The sequence below is a fragment of the Somniosus microcephalus genome, chromosome 23 (genome assembly GCF_052327205.1).
Source record: "Somniosus microcephalus isolate GS21.2 chromosome 23, FLI_Smic_1.0, whole genome shotgun sequence".
In the NCBI taxonomy this organism is placed as follows: domain Eukaryota; kingdom Metazoa; phylum Chordata; class Chondrichthyes; order Squaliformes; family Somniosidae; genus Somniosus; species Somniosus microcephalus.
Window position 1 is genome coordinate 654,372 of NC_141009.1, and position 24,005 is coordinate 678,376.

Here is a 24,005-nt window from a genome sequence, read left to right on the forward strand (position 1 = left end):
CTATTGACCTATCCCTTAACCTAATTTACCAGTTCACTTTAGCTAGCTCTGCTTTCATGTCCTCATAATTGCCCTTATTTAAGTTTAAAATACTAGTCTTGGACCCACTCTTCTCTCTCTCAAACTGAATGTAAAATTCAATCATATTATGATCGCTTCTACCTCGGGGCGCCTTCATTATGAGGTCATTAATTAATGCTATCTCATTGCACAATAGCAGGTCTAGTATAGCCTGCTCGCTGGTTGGCTCCAGAATGTGCTGTTGTAAGAAACTATCCTGAAAACATTCCATGAACTCATCTAGGCTACCTTTGTCCATCTGATTTTTCCAGTCTATATGCAGATTAAAATCCCCCATGATTATTGCTGTACCTGTTGCGTCCGTGTATAATAAGACACAGACTGCAGAGAACGGTACAACAGGTGTTTACTCAACGTGGCTCACACTGCAACTGATCTGCACAGATTACTACTCAGTGCTATATACAGGTGTGGTCACTGCCGGTACTGCAGTATACATGAGCTGTAAAACACAGTTCCCCCCCTTAAAGGTATATACATTACAATTCCTCCCCTTTTAGATTAACAGTACCATAACACTCATTTAACAATTAAATATCAAACTAATTACAATTAACACTTTTAACATGCAACATTAGCTGAAAATAGTCTATGTATATATTCAGTCTTTGGGGAGGCTTCCTGATCCTTTCTGGATAGCGCCTTTCCCGAGTGTCTTGCTCTTGGTGCGGAGGCGATTCTGGCCCCCTGTCGTCGGTTGGTTCATCAGCTTCCGATGCTACTGTTTCTGGGGTAGATGCGACCTGTACGTCGGGTTCATCACCAGGTACGTATGGGCGAGGCATGGGGTTGACTTGTTCCTGTGACTCTAGGATCTGGTCAGCATGGCGTCTCACGATGCTCTCCCCAACGTCCACTGTGTACATTAGTGGGCCCTGCCGTGTGCATATCGTTCCTGGCTGCCATTTTTCTGTTCGGTAGTCGCGGGCCAAGACTGGTTGCCCTACATTGAAGCTCCTTGTTGGCTTCTCATGGATGTGCTGGAATTGCTTACTCTCAACATCTCTTCGTACGTTTGGTCTGAGCAAATCCAGGCGAGATCTTAACCTTTGGTTAAAGAACATCATGGCTGGGGCCTGGTTGGTGGCTGCATGTGTCGCATTCCGGTAGGCGAACAGGAAATTGTCCACCTTGTGCTGCAGCGGAATGTTGTCATTGTACATACCCTTTATTGCCTTCTTAAAGGTTTGTACGAACCTCTCAGCCAATCCATTTGTGGCTGGATGATACGGGGCGGATGTGTAATGCCTTACCCCATTCTTTTTCAAGAACCTCCGGAACTCTTCGGACACAAACTGTGGTCCGTTGTCGGAGCAAATCTGTTCTGGCAAACCATTCCTGGCAAAAATGGTCCGTAAGACTGCAATAGTTTTCTCCGTGGTGCTGGAGGACATTTTGATGACCTCAGGCCATTTCGAGTGCGCATCCACGGCTGTTAAAAACATTGAGTCCATGAATGGACCAGCAAAATCAATATGCACCCGTTGCCATGGAGATGAGGGCCACTCCCATGGGTGTAGAGGGGCCTGTGGTGGTGCATTTTGGACTTTCTGGCATCCTGAGCAGCTCTTGGTCAGGTCCTCGATTTGTTTATCGATTCCAGGCCACCACACATAAGCCCTGGCTAGGCTTTTCATTTTTACCCCTCCCAGATGACCCTCATGAAGCTCATTGAGCACTCTATCCCTTAACTTGGGTGGAATTACCACTCGGGATCCACACATCAAGGTCCCCCGGCACACTGACAGCTGTTCTCTCCTTGTCGAGAATGCTGGCAACAGTGAGTCGCCATGCGCTGGCCATCCCTTCACCGTCAAATCATATACCCGAGACAGTGTCGGGTCATTTCGGGTTTCCTTTTCGATACAAGCGTTAGTTACCGGTAGGTATTCAACTATAGTTGAATGGAATATTTCGACAGGATCCACTGCTGGTGCTTCCTCCGCAGTAGGCAGTGGCAGGCGTGATAGCCCATCAGCATTTCCATGCTGTTTCGTGCCCTTATATTCAATCTCATAGTGGTGCGCTCCTAGAAAAAGTGACCATCTTTGTAGTCGTTGCGCAGTCATCACCGGAACGCCCTTCTTTGGATTAAAAATGGAGACAAGAGGCTGGTGATCAGTCAGCAAGGCGAATTTCTGCCTGTGCAGATAGTGATTGAACTTTTTCACTCCCCACACTAGGCTGAGGGCCTCCCTGTCAATCTGGGCATAGTTACGCTCGGCTGAGGTTAGTGATCGTGACGCAAAGGCTATTGGCCTCTCTGAGCCGTCCGAGAATTTGTGCGACAGCACCGCTCCAATGCCGTAGGGTGACGCATCACATGCCAACCGAATTGGTAATGCTGGGTTGTAATGGGCCAATACCTCTTTCGATGTGATTAGTGTTTTGCTCTTCTGGAAAGCTCGTCTACATTCGTCACTCCACTTCCATGGCACCCCAGTTTGCAGTAGGGTGTTCAGTGGGTGTAGTATTGTAGACAAATTTGGCAAGAACTTATGGTAGTAGTTTACCAGCCCGAGGAACGACTGCAGTTGTGACACATTTTCCGGTGCTGGAGCCTTGACTACAGCCTCAATCTTCTCTGGGGACTTATGTAACCCCTCTTTATCGATAACGTGGCCACAATACGAGATCTGTTTTCTAAAAAACTCGCATTTGGGGCGGTTAGCTCGGAGCCCATATTCCTGCAATCTAGTGAGCACCTGCTCCAGGTTGGCAAGGTGATCACTGTCATTTTTGCCCGTGACCAGGATGTCGTCCAAATAACACTGGGTCCCTGGGATCCCTTGCAGGACTTGTTCCATTGCCCTCTGCCAAATAGCCGGACCTGATGCTACCTCGAATACCAGCCGGTTGTATTGGTAGAGACCTTTATGGGTGTTGATTGTGAGGTATTTTTTTGATGCTTCTTCTACCTCCATTTGCAGATACGCCTGGGCCAGATCAATCTTAGTGAAGCGTTTCCCTCCAGATAGCGAGGCGAAAATATCTTCAATCTGCGGAAGTGGATATTGTACGGTGTGAAGGACCAGGTTCACTGTTACCTTAAAGACCCCACAGATGCGAACCTTCCTTGGTTCCCCAGGCGTGCTGCTCAATGACTTTTTCATCACAGGGACAATAGGTGTAGCCCACTCGCTCCAGTCTACCTTGGACAGTACACCTGAACGTTCCAGACTCTCCAGCTCTGCTTCGACAGCTGGGCGGATCGCATAAGGTACCGGTCTGGCCTTAAAAAATTTTGGGCTTGCGTTTTCTTCGATTTTAATTGTCGCTGTCATGCCTTTTAGTGTTCCGAGTCCTTGCTGGAACACTTCTTTCGCGTCAGTTAGGATCTTTGACAGTAGCCCAGGTGTGACGTCGTCATCCTTTTTGTCAGCCACAGTCAGTGCCTGTATGGAATGCCAATCCAGTTGTTTTTCCGGATCCATTCACGTCCCAGTAATGGTGGTCCTCCATCTTGCAATACATACAGGTCTAGTTTTGGTGTTTCCTTACCGTTATATATAACGGTCACCCTTATTTTTCCTTTGGGGTAGACTTTTTGCCCCGTGTACGTCTTCAAAATAATTTTTGTGTCTCTCAAGGGTATGTGTGAGAATAGCCGCTCGTAGTCCTGTCGGTTTATGACTGTTAGGGCTGATCCTGTGTCCAATTCCATCTTTACCTGGACTCCTGCTATCTTGAGAGTGACCCAAATGGTTCGGTGATCCTCCGTTGTGATCACATTATGTAGTTTCAGACAACTCAGTTCCCTGCTTTCAGAGTCGTTATCACTCTTTTGTTCGTCTGAACTATTACCCGTCATCTTATGTACCTTCTTGTACTTTCCTTTGGTAGGTTTCTTATTGCTGGTTTTCTTTCCCGACCTGCAGACTCATGCTATGTGTCCTACTTTTCCACACTGTCTGCACACTTTGTCTTTGAACCAGCAATCATTCTGGTCGTGTGTTGTTCTGCCGCAGCGATAGCACTTCTCTGTTCCATATGACATTTCGTTTGTGCCATATTCTTGCGGTCTCTGTTGTATCTCTGCAGCGCCCCGTGCTGCTGCTTCATATGATACCGCAATGCTGAAAGCCTTTTCCAGCTTAAGGTCCTTTTCAGATAAAAGCCGTTTCTGGGTTCCTTCACTTTGAAGCCCACACACAAACTTGTCCCTTAAGGTATCTGCCAGGCCCGCTTCAAACTGGCAGTATTTCGATAGTTTGTGCAGTTTTGATAAATAATCAGCATTGCTTTCATCCTTATGCTGGTTCCGTTTGTGAAACTTGAATCTTTCTGCTATCAGCAGCGGTGTGGGGTTTAAATGTTCCTTTAGTATCATTACTATGTCTTCAAAACTCTTGTCCATTGGCTTCGTTGGGGTTACTAGATTTCGTAATAAACCATACGTCTTTGCACCCATTAAATTTAACAATACCGACGCTTTCTTGTCATCTGACACCTCATTTGCCTATTCGTTCGACATATGTAGTCCAATCTTCGACTTCATTGTCAAATGCGGTGATACTGCCACTCTTCGGCATTTTGGGTGTGGTTTAAAATGGCGTCTCCCAATGGCTTAAAATGGCGTCTCCCGCGCTTTCCTTCCTCCCCCGCTGCTGCCAACGCCGCTCCCGGCGGTTCTCGTGGCAATGGCGGCGCCCTGTAGGTTTCGCGCGCTTCTCCTGCGCTGCTGCCAACGCCGCTCTCGGCGGTCCTCGTGGCAATGGCGGCGCCTCGCGGGTTTCTGCGCGTCTCTCTCTCCCTCTCTCCGACGCTGCTCGGCCCCTGAACACCGGCTGCGCCCTGCCCTCTCTCTCTCTCTCCCCCGTCGACGCTGCTCGGCCCTTTGCTGTGCCGCTCAGTCGGGCTCTACCCCGCCGCTGTCCGGGAAGGGTTTGCGCACTACCTGTTCCCAGCCTGTTTCGCTGGACCACCTCGACTGGAAAGCCAAGCCTGGCTCTCGACAGCCTCCCCCGCAATTCTCGAGTCTCTGCTGGATGACTGGGCGGTTGCCTGTGGTCGACGCCCGAGTCTCTGGCCTTGACCTCCAATCCACTGATCTCCAGGAACGAATCCCCGGGAGGTGATGCAGAGTTGCAGGTAGGTTCGAACCTGCCTCGTCGCCAATGTTGCGTCCGTGTATAATAAGACACAGACTGCGGAGAACAGTACAACGGGTGTTTACTCAACGTGGCTCACACTGCAACTGATCTGTACAGATTACTCACTGCCGGTACTGCAGTATACATGAGATGTAAAACATAGTTCCCCCCCTTAAAGGTATATACATTACAGTACCCTTCTGACAAGCTCCCATTATTTCTTCCTTTATACTCCATCCTACCATGTGGTTACTGTACACCACTCCCACAAGTGACTTCTTGCCATTATTATTTCTCATCTCTACCCAAACCACTTCTACATCCTGGCTTCCTGAACTTAGGTCATCTCTCTATTGTGCTAATACCATCATTAATGAACAGAGCCACCCCTCCACCTTTTCCCACCTTCCTGTCCTTCCTAAATGTCATGTGCCCTTCAATACTCAGGTCTCAATCTATGTCATCCTGCAGCCATGTTTCTGTAATGGCTATCAGATCATATTTATTTATTTCTATTTGCGCTATCAGTTCATCTGTTTTGTTTCGAATGCGACGTGCATTCAGATGCAGAGCCTTTAGTTTTGTCCTTTTATTATTTTTATAACCTCTAGCCTTATCTGTTGATTTACTCTTAGATTTGTACTCTCTATCCCTTCCTGTCACGGTCTCTTTATCATTTACCATATTAATACCTGTCTCTATTGCCTTGTCTCTAATCTTTGAATTACCACATCGTCCCAAATTTGATCCCATGCCCCCGAATATTTAGTTTAAAGCCCTCTCTACCACCCTAGTTATACGACTCGCCATAACACTGGTCCCAACACGATTCAGGTGAAGACCGTCCCAACGATACAGATCCCACTTTCCCCAGTACTGGTGCCAGTGCCCCAGGAATTGAAACCCATTTCTCCCACACCAGTCTTTGATGGGGGGTCGAACGGGCGGTGGGGGGGTGGGACGGGCGGTGGGGGGTTCGGACGGGCGGTGACACTTGCCTTCTCGATGTCCTCGAGCGTTTTGTAATACTTGGCCTCCGTTTCTTGGATCTCCAGCAGGCAGCAGTTCCGCTTGTCGTCCTCCGTCATTCCCAGCTTCTGTTAAAGACCCAAAACACCTCGTTAATGATGGCATCACAGTCTAGTGCGGGGCGAGGGCGCGTGGGACGGGGGCATGAGGGAGCAAAATGGAGAGGGGGTGAGGGGACGGTTCCCAGGAGATGGAACAAGGTCTGGGGGGAGGCGGGGAGACGTGACCTGGGAATGTAGAAGGTATCAGAAGATGTCACAGCTGTTCTGTGGAATTCTTTCTTTAACTGGAAGTTGTGTGAGATGATTCACCAAGACTGGGATGTGAAGATCAACAGCGAGGGGAATACTCGGGGCTGTCGGCCACACTGGACCGTGTCCAGGGGCTGTCGGCCACACTGGACCGTGTCCAGGGGCTGTCGGCCACACTGGACCGTGTCCAGGGGCTGTCGGCCACACTGGACCGTGTCCAGGGGCTGTCGGCCACACTGGACCGTGTCCAGGGGCTGTCGGCCACACTGGACCGTGTCCAGGGGCTGTCGGCCACACTGGACCGTGTCCAGGGGCTGTCGGCCACACTGGACCGTGTCCAGGGGCTGTCGGCCACACTGGACCGTGTCCAGGGGCTGTCGGCCACACTGGACCGTGTCCAGGGGCTGTCGGCCACACTGGACCGTGTCCAGGGGCTGTCGGCCACACTGGACCGTGTCCAGGGGCTGTCGGCCACACTGGACCGTGTCCAGGGGCTGTCGGCCACACTGGACCGTGTCCAGGGGCTGTCGGCCACACTGGACCGTGTCCAGGGGCTGTCGGCCACACTGGACCGTGTCCAGGGGCTGTCGGCCACACTGGACCGTGTCCAGGGGCTGTCGGCCACACTGGACCGTGTCCAGGGGCTGTCGGCCACACTGGACCGTGTCCAGGGGCTGTCGGCCACACTGGACCGTGTCCAGGGGCTGTCGGCCACACTGGACCGTGTCCAGGGGCTGTCGGCCACACTGGACCGTGTCCAGGGGCTGTCGGCCACACTGGACCGTGTCCAGGGGCTGTCGGCCACACTGGACCGTGTCCAGGGGCTGTCGGCCACACTGGACCGTGTCCAGGGGCTGTCGGCCACACTGGACCGTGTCCAGGGGCTGTCGGCCACACTGGACCGTGTCCAGGGGCTGTCGGCCACACTGGACCGTGTCCAGGGGCTGTCGGCCACACTGGACCGTGTCCAGGGGCTGTCGGCCACACTGGACCGTGTCCAGGGGCTGTCGGCCACACTGGACCGTGTCCAGGGGCTGTCGGCCACACTGGACCGTGTCCAGGGGCTGTCGGCCACACTGGACCGTGTCCAGGGACTGTCGGTCACACTGGACCGTGTCCAGGGGTCGTGTCCAAGGACTGTTCCGATTCACATGCAAAGTTTCTCAGATACAGAACACAAACCACATTTTAAAATGACCTGATTAAGAACAAAGTAGTAAGGGTGAATCAGGAAGATGAAGTTAGGAGAGGATTGGCAGGCGTGGGGAATAACTGCATGCCGTGTCTTACCTGCATATACCTAATCTGCAGCATCAGAAACATAAAGAGCTCTGGTAAATTAACAGCAGTGACACCATTCACCCCATACATCAAATAAAGGGCAGTCTGGGCCTCGCTCCCGCGCAATGGAACACCTGATCTAATCACAGCTTATAAATCTCCTCAGCCTCAAATTCAGGGAACAGGCAAACCACATCTTCACAGGGCAGTGACATTGCATTGCACCCAGGACCCGACACAACCTACCCCTCTCATCGCCACTCCAGCATCCGGATTTCAGCCTTACTGCTGGGGGAGGGCAGGGGAGGGGAGAGGCGAGGCGAGGCGAGGGGAGGTGAAAGGGCCAGAGATCCCAGCAAAGCAAAAGGCTCCAAGGACTGCCCTCCACTCCCCTCACACCGCGCCTGCTATGCTGCTCCTGATTAACACTCAGGATCCTAACTGGCTGATGAACACCCGCTCCCCCAGACTCCATTAGTTTGTGCGAAGCATGAGATGAAAGGATTTACCATCGGTTGTCGAACTTCCACTTTGATGATATCCTCGTAAATATCATCACCGTCATCTTCACACGGAACACAATCGTAGATATCCTCTCCCAGATCATGCTCACTATAAAAATAAAACATATCAGAAGGACTGTGGCTGGAAGACAGGCCCGGGATTGGGAGACTAAGATATGGGAAAACGACTCTCACTGGGGTACGGGTTCCACAGACACTGACTCTCACTGGGGTACGGGTTCCACAGACACTGACTCTCACTGGGGTACGGGTTCCACACACTGGCTCTCACTGGGGTACGGGTTCCACAGACACTGACTCTCACTGGGGTACGGGTTCCACAGACACTGACTCTCACTGGGGTACGGGTTCCACAGACACTGTCTCTCACTGGGGTACGGGTTCCAGACACTGGCTCTCACTGGGGTACGGGTTCCACAGACACTGACTCTCACTGGGGTACGGGTTCCACAGACACTGTCTCTCACTGGGGTACGGGTTCCACAGACACTGACTCTCACTGGGGTACGGGTTCCACACACTGGCTCTCACTGGGGTACGGGTTCCACAGACACTGACTCTCACTGGGGCACGGGTTCCACAGACACTGACTCTCACTGGGGTACGGGTTCCACAGACACTGACTCTCACTGGGGTACGGGTTCCACAGACACTGACTCTCACTGGGGTACGGGTTCCACAGACACTGACTCTCATTGGGGTACAGGTTCCACAGACACTGACTCTCACTGGGGTATGGGTTCCACAGACACTGACTCTCACTGGGGTACGGGTTGCACAGACAATGACTCTCACTGGGGTACGGGTTCCACAGACACTGACTCTCACTGGGGTACGGGTTCCACAGACACTGACTCTCACTGGGTTACTGGTTCCACAGACACTGACTCTCACTGGGGTACGGGTTCCACAGACACTGACTCTCACTGGGGTACGGGTTCCACAGACACTGACTCTCACTGGGGTACGGGTTCCACAGGCACCAACCCTCACTGGGGTATAGGTTCCACAGACACTGACTCTCACTGGGGTACGGGTTCCACAGACACTGACTCTCACTGGGGTACGGGTTCCACAGACACTGACTCTCACTGGGGTACGGGTTCCACAGACACTGACTCTCACTGGGGTACGGGTTCCACAGACACTGACTCTCACTGGGGTACAGGTTCCACAGACACTGACTCGCAGTAGGGTACACCAACTCCCATCTCATACCCCGATGCAAACCCGGGAACCGAGAATCTGTCTGCCTCCAATGTCCCGCTCTGATATTTGATTCTGCAAAGTTGAGTGCGTTTATTCACAATACTTCAACAGATTAGATTCTTCACAACAGTGCGGTTGACTATCAAACTCTCCCCCTCACTCCCCGTACCCTTTAATATCCCACCCAGTCTAATTCCACTCTCCCCCTCACTCCCCGTACCCTTTAATATCCCACCCAGTCTAATCCCACTCTCCCCCTCACTCCCCGTACCCTTTAATATCCCACCCAGTCTAATCCCACTCTCCCCCTCACTCCCCGCACCCTTTAATATCCCACCCAGTCTAATCCCACTCTCCCGCTCACTCCCTCTACCCTTCATTATCCCACCCAGTCTAATCCCACTTTCCCCCTCACTCCCCGCAGCTTTTAATATCCCACCCAGTCTAATCCCACTCTGCCCCTCACTCCCCCGTACCCTTTAATATCCCACCCAGTCTAATCCCACTCTCCCCCTCACTCCCCACACCCTTTAATATCCCACCCAGTCTAATCCCACTCTCCCCCTCACTCCCCACACCCTTTAATATCCCACCCAGTCTAATCCCACTCTCCCCCTCACTCCTCGCACCCTTTAATATCCCACCCAGTCTAATACCACTCCCCCCCTCACTCCCCCTACCCTTTAATATCCCACCCAGTCTAATCCCACTCTCCCCCTCACTCCCCGCACCCTTTAATATCCCACCCAGTCTAATCCCACTCTCCCCTCACAGCCTTTAATATCCCACCCAGTCTAATCCCACTCTCCCCCTCACTCTTTAATATCCCTGAGAAGTCACACAACACCAGGTTATAGTCCAACAACTTTATTTGAAATCACAAGCTTTCGGAGCGCTGCTCCTTCGTCAGGTGAAGTGAAGAGATGCATATAGGCACAGCATATATAGTCAGAGAACACTGCCAGATGATTACAGGTAATCTTTCTAACTGCCCTTTATCGCACCTCGGCAGAGAGATAATCAGAGCAATCAAAGGTGTGGATGGTGTCCAAACAGGTCAGTCAGGAAAACATTAAATCAAAGAACCATGAGGTGGGGTCACAAGGGGTCAAATGTTGCAGATGCTGGGGTCTGTATGAAAAACAAAAAACAAACAAAAAAAATTTTTTTGCTGGAAATCACAGCAGGTCCGGCCGCATCTGTGCAGAGAGAACAAGCCAACGACGACTCGAGTCTGGATGACTCTACGTCAGGTGGGGTTACATGTAGCGTGACATGAACCTAAGATCCCGGTTGAGGCCGTCCTCATGGGTGCGGAACTTGGCTATCAGTTTCTGCTCGACGATTTTGCATTGTCGTGTGTCTCGAAGGCCGCCTTGGAGAATGCTTACCCGAAGATCGGAGGCTGAATGTCCTTGACTGCTGAAGTGTTCCCCGACTGGGAGGGAACACTCCTGCCTGGCGATTGTTGTGCGGTGTCCATTCATCCGTTGTTGCAGTGGCTGCATGGTCTCGCCGAAGTACCATGCTCCGGGGCATCCTTTCCTGCAACGTATGAGGTAGACAACGTTGGCCGAGTCACATGAGTATGTACCATGTACCTGGTGGGTGGTGTCCTCACGTATGATCATGGTATCTGTGTTGATGATCTGGCATGTCTTGCGGAGGTTGCCGTGGCAGGGTTGTGTGGTGTCGTGGTCGCTGTTCTCCTGAAAGCTGGGTAATTTGCTGCAAACGATGGTCTGTTTGAAGTTAAGCGGCTGTTTGAAGGCGAGTAGTGGAGGCGTGGGGATGGCATAGCGAGGTGTTCGTCGTCATCGATGACATGTTGAAGGCTGCGAAGAACATGGCGCAGTTTCTCCGCTCCGGGGAAGTACTGGACGACGGAGGGTACTCTGTTGGTTGTGTCCCGTGTTTGTCTTCTGAGGAGGTCTATGCGATTTTTCGCTGTGGCCCGTTGGATCTGTCGATCAACGAGTCGAGCGTCATATCCCGTTCTTACGAGGGCGTCTTTCAGCGTCTGTAGGTGTCCATCGTGTTCCTCCTCATCTGAGCAGATCCTGTGTATTCGCAGGGCTTGTCCATAGGGGATGGCTTCTTTTATGTGGTTAGGGTGGAAGCTGGAGAAGTGGAGCATCGTGAGGTTGTCCGTGGGCTTGCGGTAGAGTGAAGTGCTGAGGTGTCCGTCTTTGATGGAGATTCGTGTGTCCAAGAATGAAACCGATTCTGAGGCGTAGTCCATGGTGAGTTTGATGGTGGGATGGAACTTGTTGATGTTATCGTGTAGTCTTTAATGTCCCACCCAGTCTAATCCCACTCTCCCCCTCACTCCCCACACCCTTTAATATCCCACCCAGTCTAATCCCACTCTCCCCCTCACTCCCCATACCCTTTAATATCCCACCCAGTCTAATCCCACGCTCTCCCTCACTCCCCACACCCTTTAATAAGCAATGTAAGAGAAGTTATTGCTGTGACTCACTCTGCCAGCTCCTCCAGGCTGCGATATACATCATCATCCACCGCAGTCTCCTCCGAGGGGAAGGGCCTGGCAAAGACAGACAAAGCAACACCGTTAAAACCAAACGCTCGTCCCACACCTCTAGCATAATCTATGGCTGTAAACTGCATTGGGAGGATCTGAGGAGCTGATGAATCTCAAGGTCAATGCTCCCACCTCACGACACCCACAGACAGAAAACATGGGAGCACAGTGCAGCCTGTGAGGCCCTGTACACAAGCCCTGTACACAGCGCTATATCCCTGTACACACACCCTTTACACAGTGCGATATCCCTGTACACACACCCTGTACACAGCACGATATCCTTGTACACATGCCCTGTACACAGCACGATATCCCTGTACACACGCCCTGTACAGTGCGATATCCCTGTACACACGCCCTGTACACAGCGCGATATCCCTGTACACACGCCCTGTACACAGCACGATATCCCTGTAAACCCGCCCTGTACACAGCACGATATCCCTGTACACAATGCGATATCCCTGTACACAGCACAATATCCCTGTACACACGCCCTGTACACAGCACGATATCACTGTACACACGCCCTGTACACAGCACGATATCACTGTACACACGCCCTGTACACAGCACGATATCACTGTACACACGCCCTGTACACAGCACGATATCCCTGTACACAACGCAATATCCCTGTACACACGCCCTGTACACAGCGCAATATCCCTGTACACACGCCCTGTACACAGCACGATATCCCTGTACACACGCCCTGTACACAGCACGATATCACTGTACACATGCCCTGTACACAGCACGATATCCCTGTACACAGCGCGATATCCCTGTACACACGCCCTGTACACAGCGCGATATCCCTGTACACAGCGCGATATCCCTGTACACACGCCCGGCACACAGCGCGATATCCCTGTACACACGCCCTGTACACAGCGCGATATCCCTGTACACAGTGCGATATCCCTGTACACACGCCCTGCACACAGCGCGATATCCTTGTACGCACACCCTGTACACAGCGCGATATTCCTGTACATACACCCTGGACACAGCGCGATGTCCCTGTACACACGCCCTGTACACAGCGCGATGTCCCTGTACACCCGCCCTGTACACAGCGCGATATCCCTGTACACACGCCCTGTACACAGTGCGATATGGCTGTACACACGCCCTGTACACAGTGCGATATCCCTGTACACACACCCTATACACAGTGCGATATCCCTGTACACACACCCTGCACACAGCGCGATATCCCTGTACACACACCCTGTACACAGCGCGATATCCCTGTACACACACCCTGTACACAGCGCGATATCCCTGTACACACACCCTGTACACAGCGCGATATCCCTGTACACACGCCCTGTACACAGCGCGATATCCCTGTACACCCGCCCTGTACACAGCACGATATCCCTGTACACACACCCTGTACACAGCACGATATCCCTGTACACCCGCCCTGTACACAGCGCGATATCCCTGTACACACCCTTTACACAGTGCGATATCCCTGTACACACACCTGTACACAGCACGATATCCTTGTACACATGCCCTGTACACAGCACGATATCCCTGTACACACGCCCTGTACAGTGCGATATCCCTGTACACACGCCCTGTACACAGCGCGATATCCCTGTACACACGCCCTGTACACAGCACGATATCCCTGTACACCCGCCCTGTACACAGCACGATATCCCTGTACACAATGCGATATCCCTGTACACAGCACAATATCCCTGTACACACGCCCTGTACACAGCACGATGTCACTGTACACACGCCCTGTACACAGCACGATATCACTGTACACACGCCCTGTACACAGCACGATATCACTGTACACACGCCCTGTACACAGCACGATATCCCTGTACACAACGCAATATCCCTGTACACACGCCCTGTACACAGCGCGATATCCCTGTACACACGCCCTGCACACAGCGCGATATCCCTGTACACACGCCCTGTACACAGCACGATATCACTGTACACATGCCCTGTACACAGCACGATATCCCTGTACACAGCGTGATATCCCTGTACACACGCCCTGTCCACAGCGCGATATCCCTGTACACAGCGCGATATCCCTGTATACACGCCTGGCACACAGCGCGATATCCCTGTACACACGCCCTGTACACAGCGCGATATCCCTGTACACAGTGCGATATCCCTGTACACACACCCTGCACACAGCGCGATATCCTTGTACACACACCCTGTACACAGCGCGATATTCCTGTACATACACCCTGTACACAGCGCGATGTCCCTGTACACACGCCCTGTACACAGCGCGATGTCCCTGTACACCCGCCCTGTACACAGCGCGATATCCCTGTACACACGCCCTGTACACAGCACGATATCCCTGTACACACACCCTGCACACTGCACGATATCCCTGTACACACGCCCTGTACACAGCGCGATATCCCTGTACACCCGCCCTGTACACAGTGCAATATCCCTGTACACACGCCCTGTACACAGCGCGATATCCCTGTACACCCGCCCTGTACACAGTGCGATATCCCTGTACACACACCCTGTACACAGCGCGATATCCCTGTGCACTACACACACCCTTGACCATGGATTCAGTAACTGAGTGATGCTATGATGAGTGTTAGAGCTCAACACAGTGGAGCATGATCAGCCTGTTAGACCAGCTAGACCGTACTCCCAGTCTCTGTGCATAGCTTGAACCCTGAACGACTCTCACACACAGTGCTGATTAAAATTAAACCGGTGATGAGCAGAGAGGAGAATCTATTCTGTGTCGATGGTTTATTTTGTGCGACCAGGGTTGTGGGTGACAAACAGAAAGAATGTAGTGTGCAATCAATTGAGAATCCCTTTCGCTGGTTGTGTGTTGCTGAGATAGATTTATCGCAGGGGACCAGCTTGCGTGTCGCCCCTCCGATAGCTGCCTCTAATGACAGGATGCTCGCCGGCTGCCCAGTTGCGTCACGCATTCTCTCCGAGTCCAGCTTCCACTCATCATTGAGTCCGTCATTTCACTAAACGCTTCAATGTCAGTTTGATTCACAGAGCTCAAGGGTTTGGTTTAATCAAAACCTGAAGATCTTCCAGTGACACCAGCCTCACCCACAGGCTCAAGGAGGGGCAATGCAGTAAAGGGCAGGCACATTTATACAGCCACTGGCACACCTCCCATGGCAGTGCTCACAGGGAGCTGCAGGGAAGAATCAAAGGGTGTGATTCACAAAGTGCGAAGGGAGAGGTGTCACAGGAAGTGCAATGACACTCGCAGGAAGTGTACCGTACAGGAAAGAGTTGAGATAGTAAAGCAGATACCAGTGTGTGGGAAAGCGGGGAAGATAGAGTGAGTGGTGTGAAGGAGATGTGGGTGGAGAGAAGGCAGTTAAGTATTACAGAGGGGAGTCGTGATTAGTGGGAAAGAAAGACTTGCATTTCTATAGCGCCTTTCACAACCTCAGGATGTCCCAAAGCGCTTCACAGCCAATGAAGTGTGGTCACTGCTGTAATGTAGGAAATGCGGCAGCTAATTTGCGCACAGCAAGCTCCCACAAACAGCTGTGTAATAATGACCAGATAATCTGTTTTAGTGATGTTGGTTGAGTTATAAATATTGGCCCCAGGACACCGGGGAGAACTTCCCTGCTCTTGTTCCAAATAATGCCATGGGATCCTTTACATCCACCTGAGAGGGCAGGCAGGGCCTCGGTTTAACGTCTCGTCTGAAAGATGGCACCTACGACAGTGCAGCGTTCCCTCAGTACTGCCCCTCCGACAGTGCGGCGCTCCCTCAGTACTGCCCCTCCGACAGTGCGGCGCTCCCTCAGTACTGCCCCTCCGACAGTGCAGCGCTCCCTCAGTACTGCCCTCCCTCAGTGCAGCACTTCCTCAGTACTGCCCCTCCGACAGTGCAGCGCTCCCTCAGTACTGCTCCTCCGACAGTGCGGCGCTCCCTCAGTACTGCCCCTCCGACAGTGCGGCGCTCCCTCAGTACTGCCCCTCCGACAGTGTAGCGCTCCCTCAGTACTTCCCCTCCGACAGTGCAGCACTCCCTCAGTACTGACCCTCCGACAGTGCGGCGCTCCCTCAATACTGACCCTCCGACAGTGCGGTACTCGCTCAGTGCTGCCCCGACTGTGGGAGGGAGTGCTGCACTGCACTTACTTCCTGAGCCAAAGCAGAATTCTCTCTTAGTCGGAGCCCTGAGTGGTTACAGCAAGTTACAGCATTGCGCACTCACCCAAATAATCTAAAAGTCTGTGAAACATGCCGTATTTTACCCTGTCGCACAGAATAAGACAGTTAGAGTGCCAAGTGTTGGAACTGTCGGTGCAAGCGAGTTCACTCAATCAAATACAAATGGATTGATCCTTCCTGACAGGTGGAAGTCGCTGAGGAAGTCTGACTCACACAGAGGGCAGTTTCTTTAAATAGCAGCGAACAGCTGAGAACTACAGTCACGTGTGAAAGGAGTTTCTCCCCAGGGATTTAATTCCCAACATCTGAATGTGTGTTGATCTGACTGGCAGTCAATGTTTCGGTGTTTTCTCACTCTCTAACCTGCCGCACTCTACACTTGAGCAGGTATGAGCTGATCATCATGTTGAATATTTTGAGGTCACTGATGAGGTGGGTAAGGGAGTGTCTATAGCTGTTGTCTAAGTGGGCTTCCAGAGGCATCGATAAGGTTCCACACAAGAGATTACTGGCAAAACTGAGAATGCACGGAATTGGAGGGAGTCTTTTGACTTGGGTCGGGAATTGGTGGGGAGGTGGGAGGCAGAGAGTGGGGATAAAGGGAAAGTACGCTGATTGGCAGGATGTGACTGGTGGTGTCCCCCAGCGATCTGTACTGGGGCCTCAGCTTTTCACTATATTTATCAATGACTTGGATGGAGGAATAGAGAGCCGTATATCTAGACTTGCTGACGACAGTAAGCTAGAAGGGACAGTGAATGGTGTCGATGGGAGCAGAAAGTTGCAAAGGGACATTGCTAGATTCAGTGAGTGGGCAAAACTGTGACAGATAGAGTTCAATGTGGGGAAGACTGAGGTCATCCACTGGACTCAAGAAAGATTGATCAGAGTATTTTCTAAATGGCGAGAAGCTGGGGACTGTGGGGGAGCAAAGTTCGTGGACAGGTAGAAAAAGCAATCAAAAAGGCTGATGGAACATTGGGCTTTATCTCGAAGGGCTGGAATACAAAGGGGAGGACGTTAGGTTACAATTTATATAAAGCTCTGGTCAGACCCCATCTGGAGCGACTGCGTTCAGTTCTGGGCCTCGCCCCTCAAGAAGGATATACTGGCCTTGAGGGGGAGCAGCGCAGACATACAGATACTCACATTATGTACACACCAACTTGCATTTATATAGGGCCTTCAGCATAGTAACACACGCCCCAAGGTGCTTACACTCACGCACGTTTACACACCTACACTTAGACATTCGCAGAGCTATACATGGACTGCCCCACACACAAACATAAAGGGACGGTCTACACCTGTGCAGAGATGGAACTGATGTTCTCGGGGTAATTTTTGATAAAGCAGTTCGGGAGCATTTAAACTAGTATGGCAGGGGGCTAGAAACCTATGTAGTGAAATAGAGGAAAGTGAAAGGCAGACAGAAATAAATGGTAAAAGGGTGAGGAACAAAAAACAAAGGGCCAAACTAATTCATAAAAAATGTGAGCATAAAAAAAGCCTGAGGGTTTTATACCTTAATGCGAGAAGCATCAGGAACAAGGTAGATGAATTAGCTGTGGAAATAGAGGTTAATAATTATGATCTAATTGGGATTACGGAAACATGGTTGCAGGGTGAGCAGGGCTGGGAGCTTAACATACAGGGGTATTCAGTATTTAGGAAGGATCGACAAAAAAGAAAGGGAGGAGGGGTAGCATTGCTAGTAAAAGAGGGGATAAATGCAATTGAAAGGAAGGATATTAACTCAGTTAATACAGAATCTATATGGGTGGAGCTAAGAAATAGCGAGGGGCGAAAAACATTAATAGGAGTGGTATATAGGCCTCCAAATAGTAAAATAGAGGTTAGGGAGGGCATCACGAGGGAAATTAGAGAAGCGTGCAATAAGAGCACAGCTGTCATCATAGGTGACTTTAACTTACATATAGATTGGACTAGCCTAATCAGTAAAAATAATGAGGAGGAGGAATTCCTTGAGTGTTTAAGGGATGGTTATCTGGATCAATATGTCGAGGAACCAACTCGGGAACAGGCTATATTGGACTGGGTACTGTGCAATGAGAAGGGACTAATCAGTAATCTTGTTGTACGGGGACCCTTGGGTCAGAGTGATCATAACATGATCGATTTCTCACTCGAAATGGAGAGCGAAGAAATTGACTCAGAGACTAAGGTCCTGAATTTAAACAAGGGGAATTATGATGCCATGAGACGGGAACTGAGTAGGTCTGATTGGACAACGTTCCTGAGAGGACTGGAGGTAGATAAACAATGGCAAACATTTAAAGATAGAATGACAAAATTGCAAAAATTGTTTATACCAATCTGGCATAAAAGGAAATCTAAAAAGGTGACTCAACCGTGGATAACAGGGGAAATTAGAGACAGCATAAAATCCAAAGATAGGGCGTATAAAATAGCCAAAAAAAGCGCCAGAGCGGAAGATTGGGAACAGTTTAAGATAGAGCAAAGGAGGGCAAAGGGCATGATCAAGAGGGGCAAAATAGCTTACGAAAACAAGCTGGCGGAATATATAAAAACTAACTCCAAAAGCTTTTATAAATATATCAAAAGGAAAAGACTGGTGAAAACCAAAGTTGGTCCATTGCAGTCAGATACGGGGGAATATATAATGGGAAATAAGGAAATGGCAGATCAACTAAATGCATACTTTGGGTCAGTCTTTACGAAGGAAGACACAAAAAACCTCCCTGGGATATCGGGAAAAATAGGGACATTGGCAAAGGAGGAACTGACGCAAATCAATATCTCTAAGGATATGGTGTTAAGGAAGCTAAAGGGATTGAAGGTGGACAAATCCCCAGGGCCTGATAACATGCATCCTAGGGTACTGAAGGAGGTGGCCCTAGAGATAGCGGATGCACTAAGGATGATTTTTCAGAATTCATTAGACTCGGGAACAGTGCCGATGGATTGGAGGGTAGCTAACGTTACCCCACTATTCAAAAAGGGGGGTAGGGAAAAAGCAGGTAATTACAGACCTGTAAGCCTTACATCAGTTGTGGGCAAAATGCTGGAGTCCATCATTAAGGATGAAATAGCGGAGCACTTAGCAAATGGGGACAGGATAGGACAGAGTCAACATGGATTTACAAAGGGTAAATCGTGCTTGACTAATCTATTGGAATTTTTTGAGGGAGTAACTGGTAGAATAGATGGGGGAGAGCCAGTAGATGTGGTGTACCTGGACTTCCAAAAGGCCTTCGATAAGGTCCCACATAAAAGATTAGCATGGAAAATTGAGGCTCATGGGATAAAGGGGAAAGTTTTGGCGTGGATAGGGAACTGGCTGTCAGATAGAAAACAGAGAGTTGGAATAAACGGCTCATTTTCTGAATGGCAGGCAGTAACAAGTGGGGTACCACAGGGATCTGTCCTGGGCCCCCAGCTGTTCACAATTTACATTAATGACCTGGATCAGGGAGTCGGATGCAGCATTTCCAAATTTGCAGACGACACTAAACTAGGAGGTGTGGTGGGCTCAGAGGAAGAGACCAGGAAGCTCCAGAGCGATTTGGACAGACTGGGCGATTGGGCGGATAAATGGCAGATGCACTATAATGTGGACAAGTGCGAAGTTATCCACCTTGGGTGCAGGAACGGGAGGGCAAATTATTATTTAAATGGCAATAGATTGGGAGAGGGGGAAGTACAGAGAGACCTGGGTGTTCTTGTACACCAGTCACTGAAGGCGAGCATGCAGGTGCAACAGGTGGTCAAGAAGGCAAACGGTATGCTGGCCTTCATAGCAAAAGGGTTAGAATACAGGAACAGGGATACCTTGCTGCAGCTGTACAGGGCACTGGTGAGACCACACCTCGAGTACTGTGTACAGTTTTGGTCGCCTCATCTGAGGAAGGATGTTCTTGCCATGGAGGGGGTGCAGCGGCGATTCACCAGGCTGATACCAGGAATGGCGGGAATGACCTATGAGGAGAGACTATGTAGTTTAGGGATGTACACACTGGAGTTTAGAAGATTGAGAGGGGACCTCATAGAAGTGTATAAAATTCTGACAGGTCTAGACAGACTGGATGCAGAAGGAATGTTTCCCTTGGCGGGTGAGAACAGAACTAGAGGACATAATTTAAGGATAAGGGCTAAACCATTTAGGACAGAGATGAGGGGGAATTTCTTCACTCAGAGAGTGGTGAACCTGTGGAACTCATTGCCACAGAGGGCAGTGTACGCCAGCTCATTAAATATATTTAAGAGGGAATTAGATATATTTCTACGGGCAAAAGGGGTTAAGGGTTACGGAGAGAAGGCGGGGACGGGATACTGAATTAAAGGATCAGCCATGATCTCATTAAATGGCGGAGCAGGCACGAAGGGCCGAATGGCCTACTCCTGCTCCTATCTTCTATGTATCTATGTATAAAGACATCCTTCCCACACAGACACAGACACGTACAGGGACCCCCATACACATATTTCTATTCTTTATCTCCCACATACACAGATCAGAAACAGTGCTGTAAATAGTGAGATAGTCTCACTGCGGGGAATGGAATGTGTTGCCATGGTTACCTGATGCCTTTGCTCTGGACAGCGGTGTGATGGGAGATTCTGGAGATGGCCGAGATAACCTGCAACACAAAGAGACCGAGGGATTAAAACAACGGCCACGAACCGTGTCGTCCATCCCTCCCCGACAGCTGGTGAGGCCTCAGTGGGACGAGGGGGGGGGGGGGGGGGGGAACACTGGGCTCGGGGGGGGGAACACTGGGCTCGGGGGGAGACCGGGCCTCGGGGGGGGAGGAGACCGGGCCTCGGGGGGGGAGGAGACCGGGCCTCGGGGGGACACTGGGCTCGGGGGGAGGGAGACCAGGCCTCGAGGGGAGGGGGGGGGGGTGGGTGGAGAGAGACCGGGCCTCGGGGGGAGACCGGGTCTCGGGGGGGAGGGGATGGGAGGTCAGGCCTCGGGGGGAGACTAGGCCTCGGGGGGGGAGGGGGGACACTGCGCTCGGGCTGTGAGCTGCTGCCCTCTGTCCGTAAGGACCGTTTCCTCACGACACAGTGTGCCAGATCTGGCCAACGACACCACACTGAGTGCCGAGGCAGTGAGGGTCTCACAGGAGGGGCCCAGGGTCCAATCACTGCCTGGGGGGGCTCACCAACTCTGATTGGATGTATTCCTGGAGTCAGACCTCCCCGTCCTTGGCCTCTTGCACTGTTCCAATGAAGCTCAGCGTAAGCTCGAGGAACAGCACCTCATCTTTCGATTAGGCACTTTACAGCCCTCTGGACTCAACATCGAGTTCAACAGTTTCAGATAATAACCTCGGCCCGTCATTTTTTCACACAGCAGCTGTTGATGATTCTGCCATTCTTTACACCTCCTCTAGAACCATCTTTTGTTTCTTCACTTCTCCCATTACCACCTCCTTTTGCCTCGCACCATCACCCCTTTGGTCCTTTAATCTCTCCCGCCTTCCCCCCTATCACAGACCGACCCTTTTGTTCTTTCCTCCCCCTCTCCCTGCCCCGACACTTGCTTAAAAATCTGGTACAACTCTAACTTGTTCCAGTTTTGACGAAAGGTCATCGACCGGAAACGTTAACTCTGTTTCTCTCTCCACAGGTGCTGCCTGACCCGCTGAGTGTTTCCAGCACTTTCTGTATCTATTTCAGATTTTCAGCATCCGCAGTATTTTGGTTTTGAGAATGAACACACTCTCCGTTACCCAATTGGTTGATTCTGGACTGTCAAACGGCCAATTTCCCATGTCCAATATTTACAACAAGTGCTCAGAGAAAATAAACACAACATTTTGTTTAAGCCCCTGTGATTTTTCTCCTGGGTTTGCTTGCTGTGTCCTGGTAATTAATCTTGAATTCCCGGAGACTCCAGGCCAATCCTGGAGGGGTGACCACACCTATCCCCAGCCGCGGCTTCAGTGGGATGAGAATGGATCTGGCCCGGGTAAACGGATCAATGATTGGCAGGTAAAACTGTAATGGAACAATGGGCTGCCTTTAAAGAGGAAATAGTTCAGGTACAGTCGAGGTACATTCCCACTAGGGGGAAAGGCAGGGCAACTGAAGTCAGGGCTCCCTGGATGACGAAAGAGATAGAGAATAAGATGAAGCAGAAAAAGAGTGCGTATGACAGAGGTCAGGTTCAAATACATCTGAGAATCAGGCTAAATATAGAAAGGTCAGAGGAGAAGTGAAAAAGAAAATATATGGGGCAAAGAGAGTGGGTATGAGAATAGAATGGCAGCCAACATAAAAGGTAAACCAAAAGTCTTCTATAAGCATATAAATAGTAAAAGGGTAGAATGAGGAGGGGTGGGGCCGAGGGTATGGCTGAGGTACTAAATGAGTATTTTGCATCTGTCTTCACCAAGGAAGAGGATGGTGCCATAGACATAGTGAAGGAGGAGTTAGTGGAGACACTTGATAAGATAAAAATTGATAAAGAGATATTAGAAAGGCTGGCTGTACTTAATGTAGATAAATCACCAGGAGTAGATGGGATGCATCCTAGGATGCTGAGGGAATTGATGGTGGAAATCATGGAGGTACTGGCCATAATCTTCCAATCCTCCTTAGATACGGGGGTGGTGCCAGAGGACTGGAGAATTGCAAATATTACACCATTGTTCAAAAAGGGTGTAAAGATAAACCCAGCAACTACAGGCCAGTCAGTTTAACCTCGGTAGTGGGGAAACTTTTAGAAACAATAATCATGGAAAAAGTTAACAGTCACTCGGACAAGTGTGGATTAATTAAGGAAAGCCAGCACGGATTTGTTAAAGGTAAATCGTGTTTAACTAACTTGATCGCGTTTTTGGATTAGGTAACAGAGGGTTGATGAGGGCAATGCGGGTGACGTAGAGTACATGGATTTCCAAAATGCGTTTGATAAAGTGCCACATAATAGGCTTGCCAGCAAAGTTGAAGCCCATGGAATCAAAGGGACAGTGGCAGCATGGATACGGAATTGGCTAAGTGACAGGAAACAGAGAGTAGTGGTGAACGGTTGTTTATCGGACTGGAGGAAAGTATACAGTGGTGTTTCCCAGGGGTCGGTTCTAGGACCACTGCTTTTCTTGATATATATTAATGACTTGGACTTGGGTATCCAGGGCACAGTTTCAAAGTTTGCAGATGACACAAATCTTGGAAGTATAGTGAACAGTGAGGAGGAGAGTGATAGACTTCAGGAGGACACAGACAGGCTGGTGGAATGGGCGGACACGTGGCAGATTAAATTTAACGCAGAAAATTGTGAAGTGATGCATTGTGGTAGAAAGAATGGGGAGAGGGAATATAAACTAAAGGGTCCGATCCTAAAGGGGGTGCACAAACAGAGAGACCTGGGATATATGTGCACAAATCGTTGAAGGTGGCAGGGCAGGTTGAGAAAGCAGTTTAAAAGGCTTACGGGATCCTGGGCTTCATAAATAGAGGCCGAGTACAAAAGTGTGGAAATTATGATGAACCTGTATAAAACACTGGTTCGGCCCCAACTGGAGTATTGTGTCCAATTCTGGGCACCACACTTTAGGAAGGATGTGAAGGCCTTAGAGAGGGTGCAGAAAAGATTTACAAGAATGGTTCCAGGAATGAGGGACTTCAGTTACGTGGATAGACTGGAGAGGCTGGGGTTGCTCTCCTTGGAGCAGAGGAGATTTGATAGAGGTATTCAAAATCATGAGGGGTCTGGACACAGTAGATAGAGAGAAACTGTTCCCATTGGCGGAAGGGTCGAGAACCAGAGGACACAGATTTAAGGTGATTGTCAGAAGAACCAAAG

The 24,005-nt window shown here is 50.5% G+C and overlaps 1 protein-coding gene across 7 annotated transcripts in view; it reads right to left on the minus strand.

Moving 5' to 3' along the window:
- Positions 1-24,005, minus strand: part of vav2 (vav guanine nucleotide exchange factor 2) — a 271,817-nt gene that overhangs the window by 131,557 nt on the left and 116,255 nt on the right. For all 7 annotated transcript variants that reach the window (XM_085965171.1, XM_085965168.1, XM_085965170.1 and 4 more), the window contains exons 3-6: positions 20,771-20,829; positions 11,951-12,016; positions 8,245-8,347; positions 6,173-6,271 (exon numbers count right to left, since the gene is read on the minus strand). In XM_085965171.1, the coding sequence (XP_085821297.1) occupies positions 6,173-6,271; positions 8,245-8,347; positions 11,951-12,016; positions 20,771-20,829 (327 nt within the window). The remainder of the gene's footprint in view (positions 1-6,172; positions 6,272-8,244; positions 8,348-11,950; positions 12,017-20,770; positions 20,830-24,005) is intronic.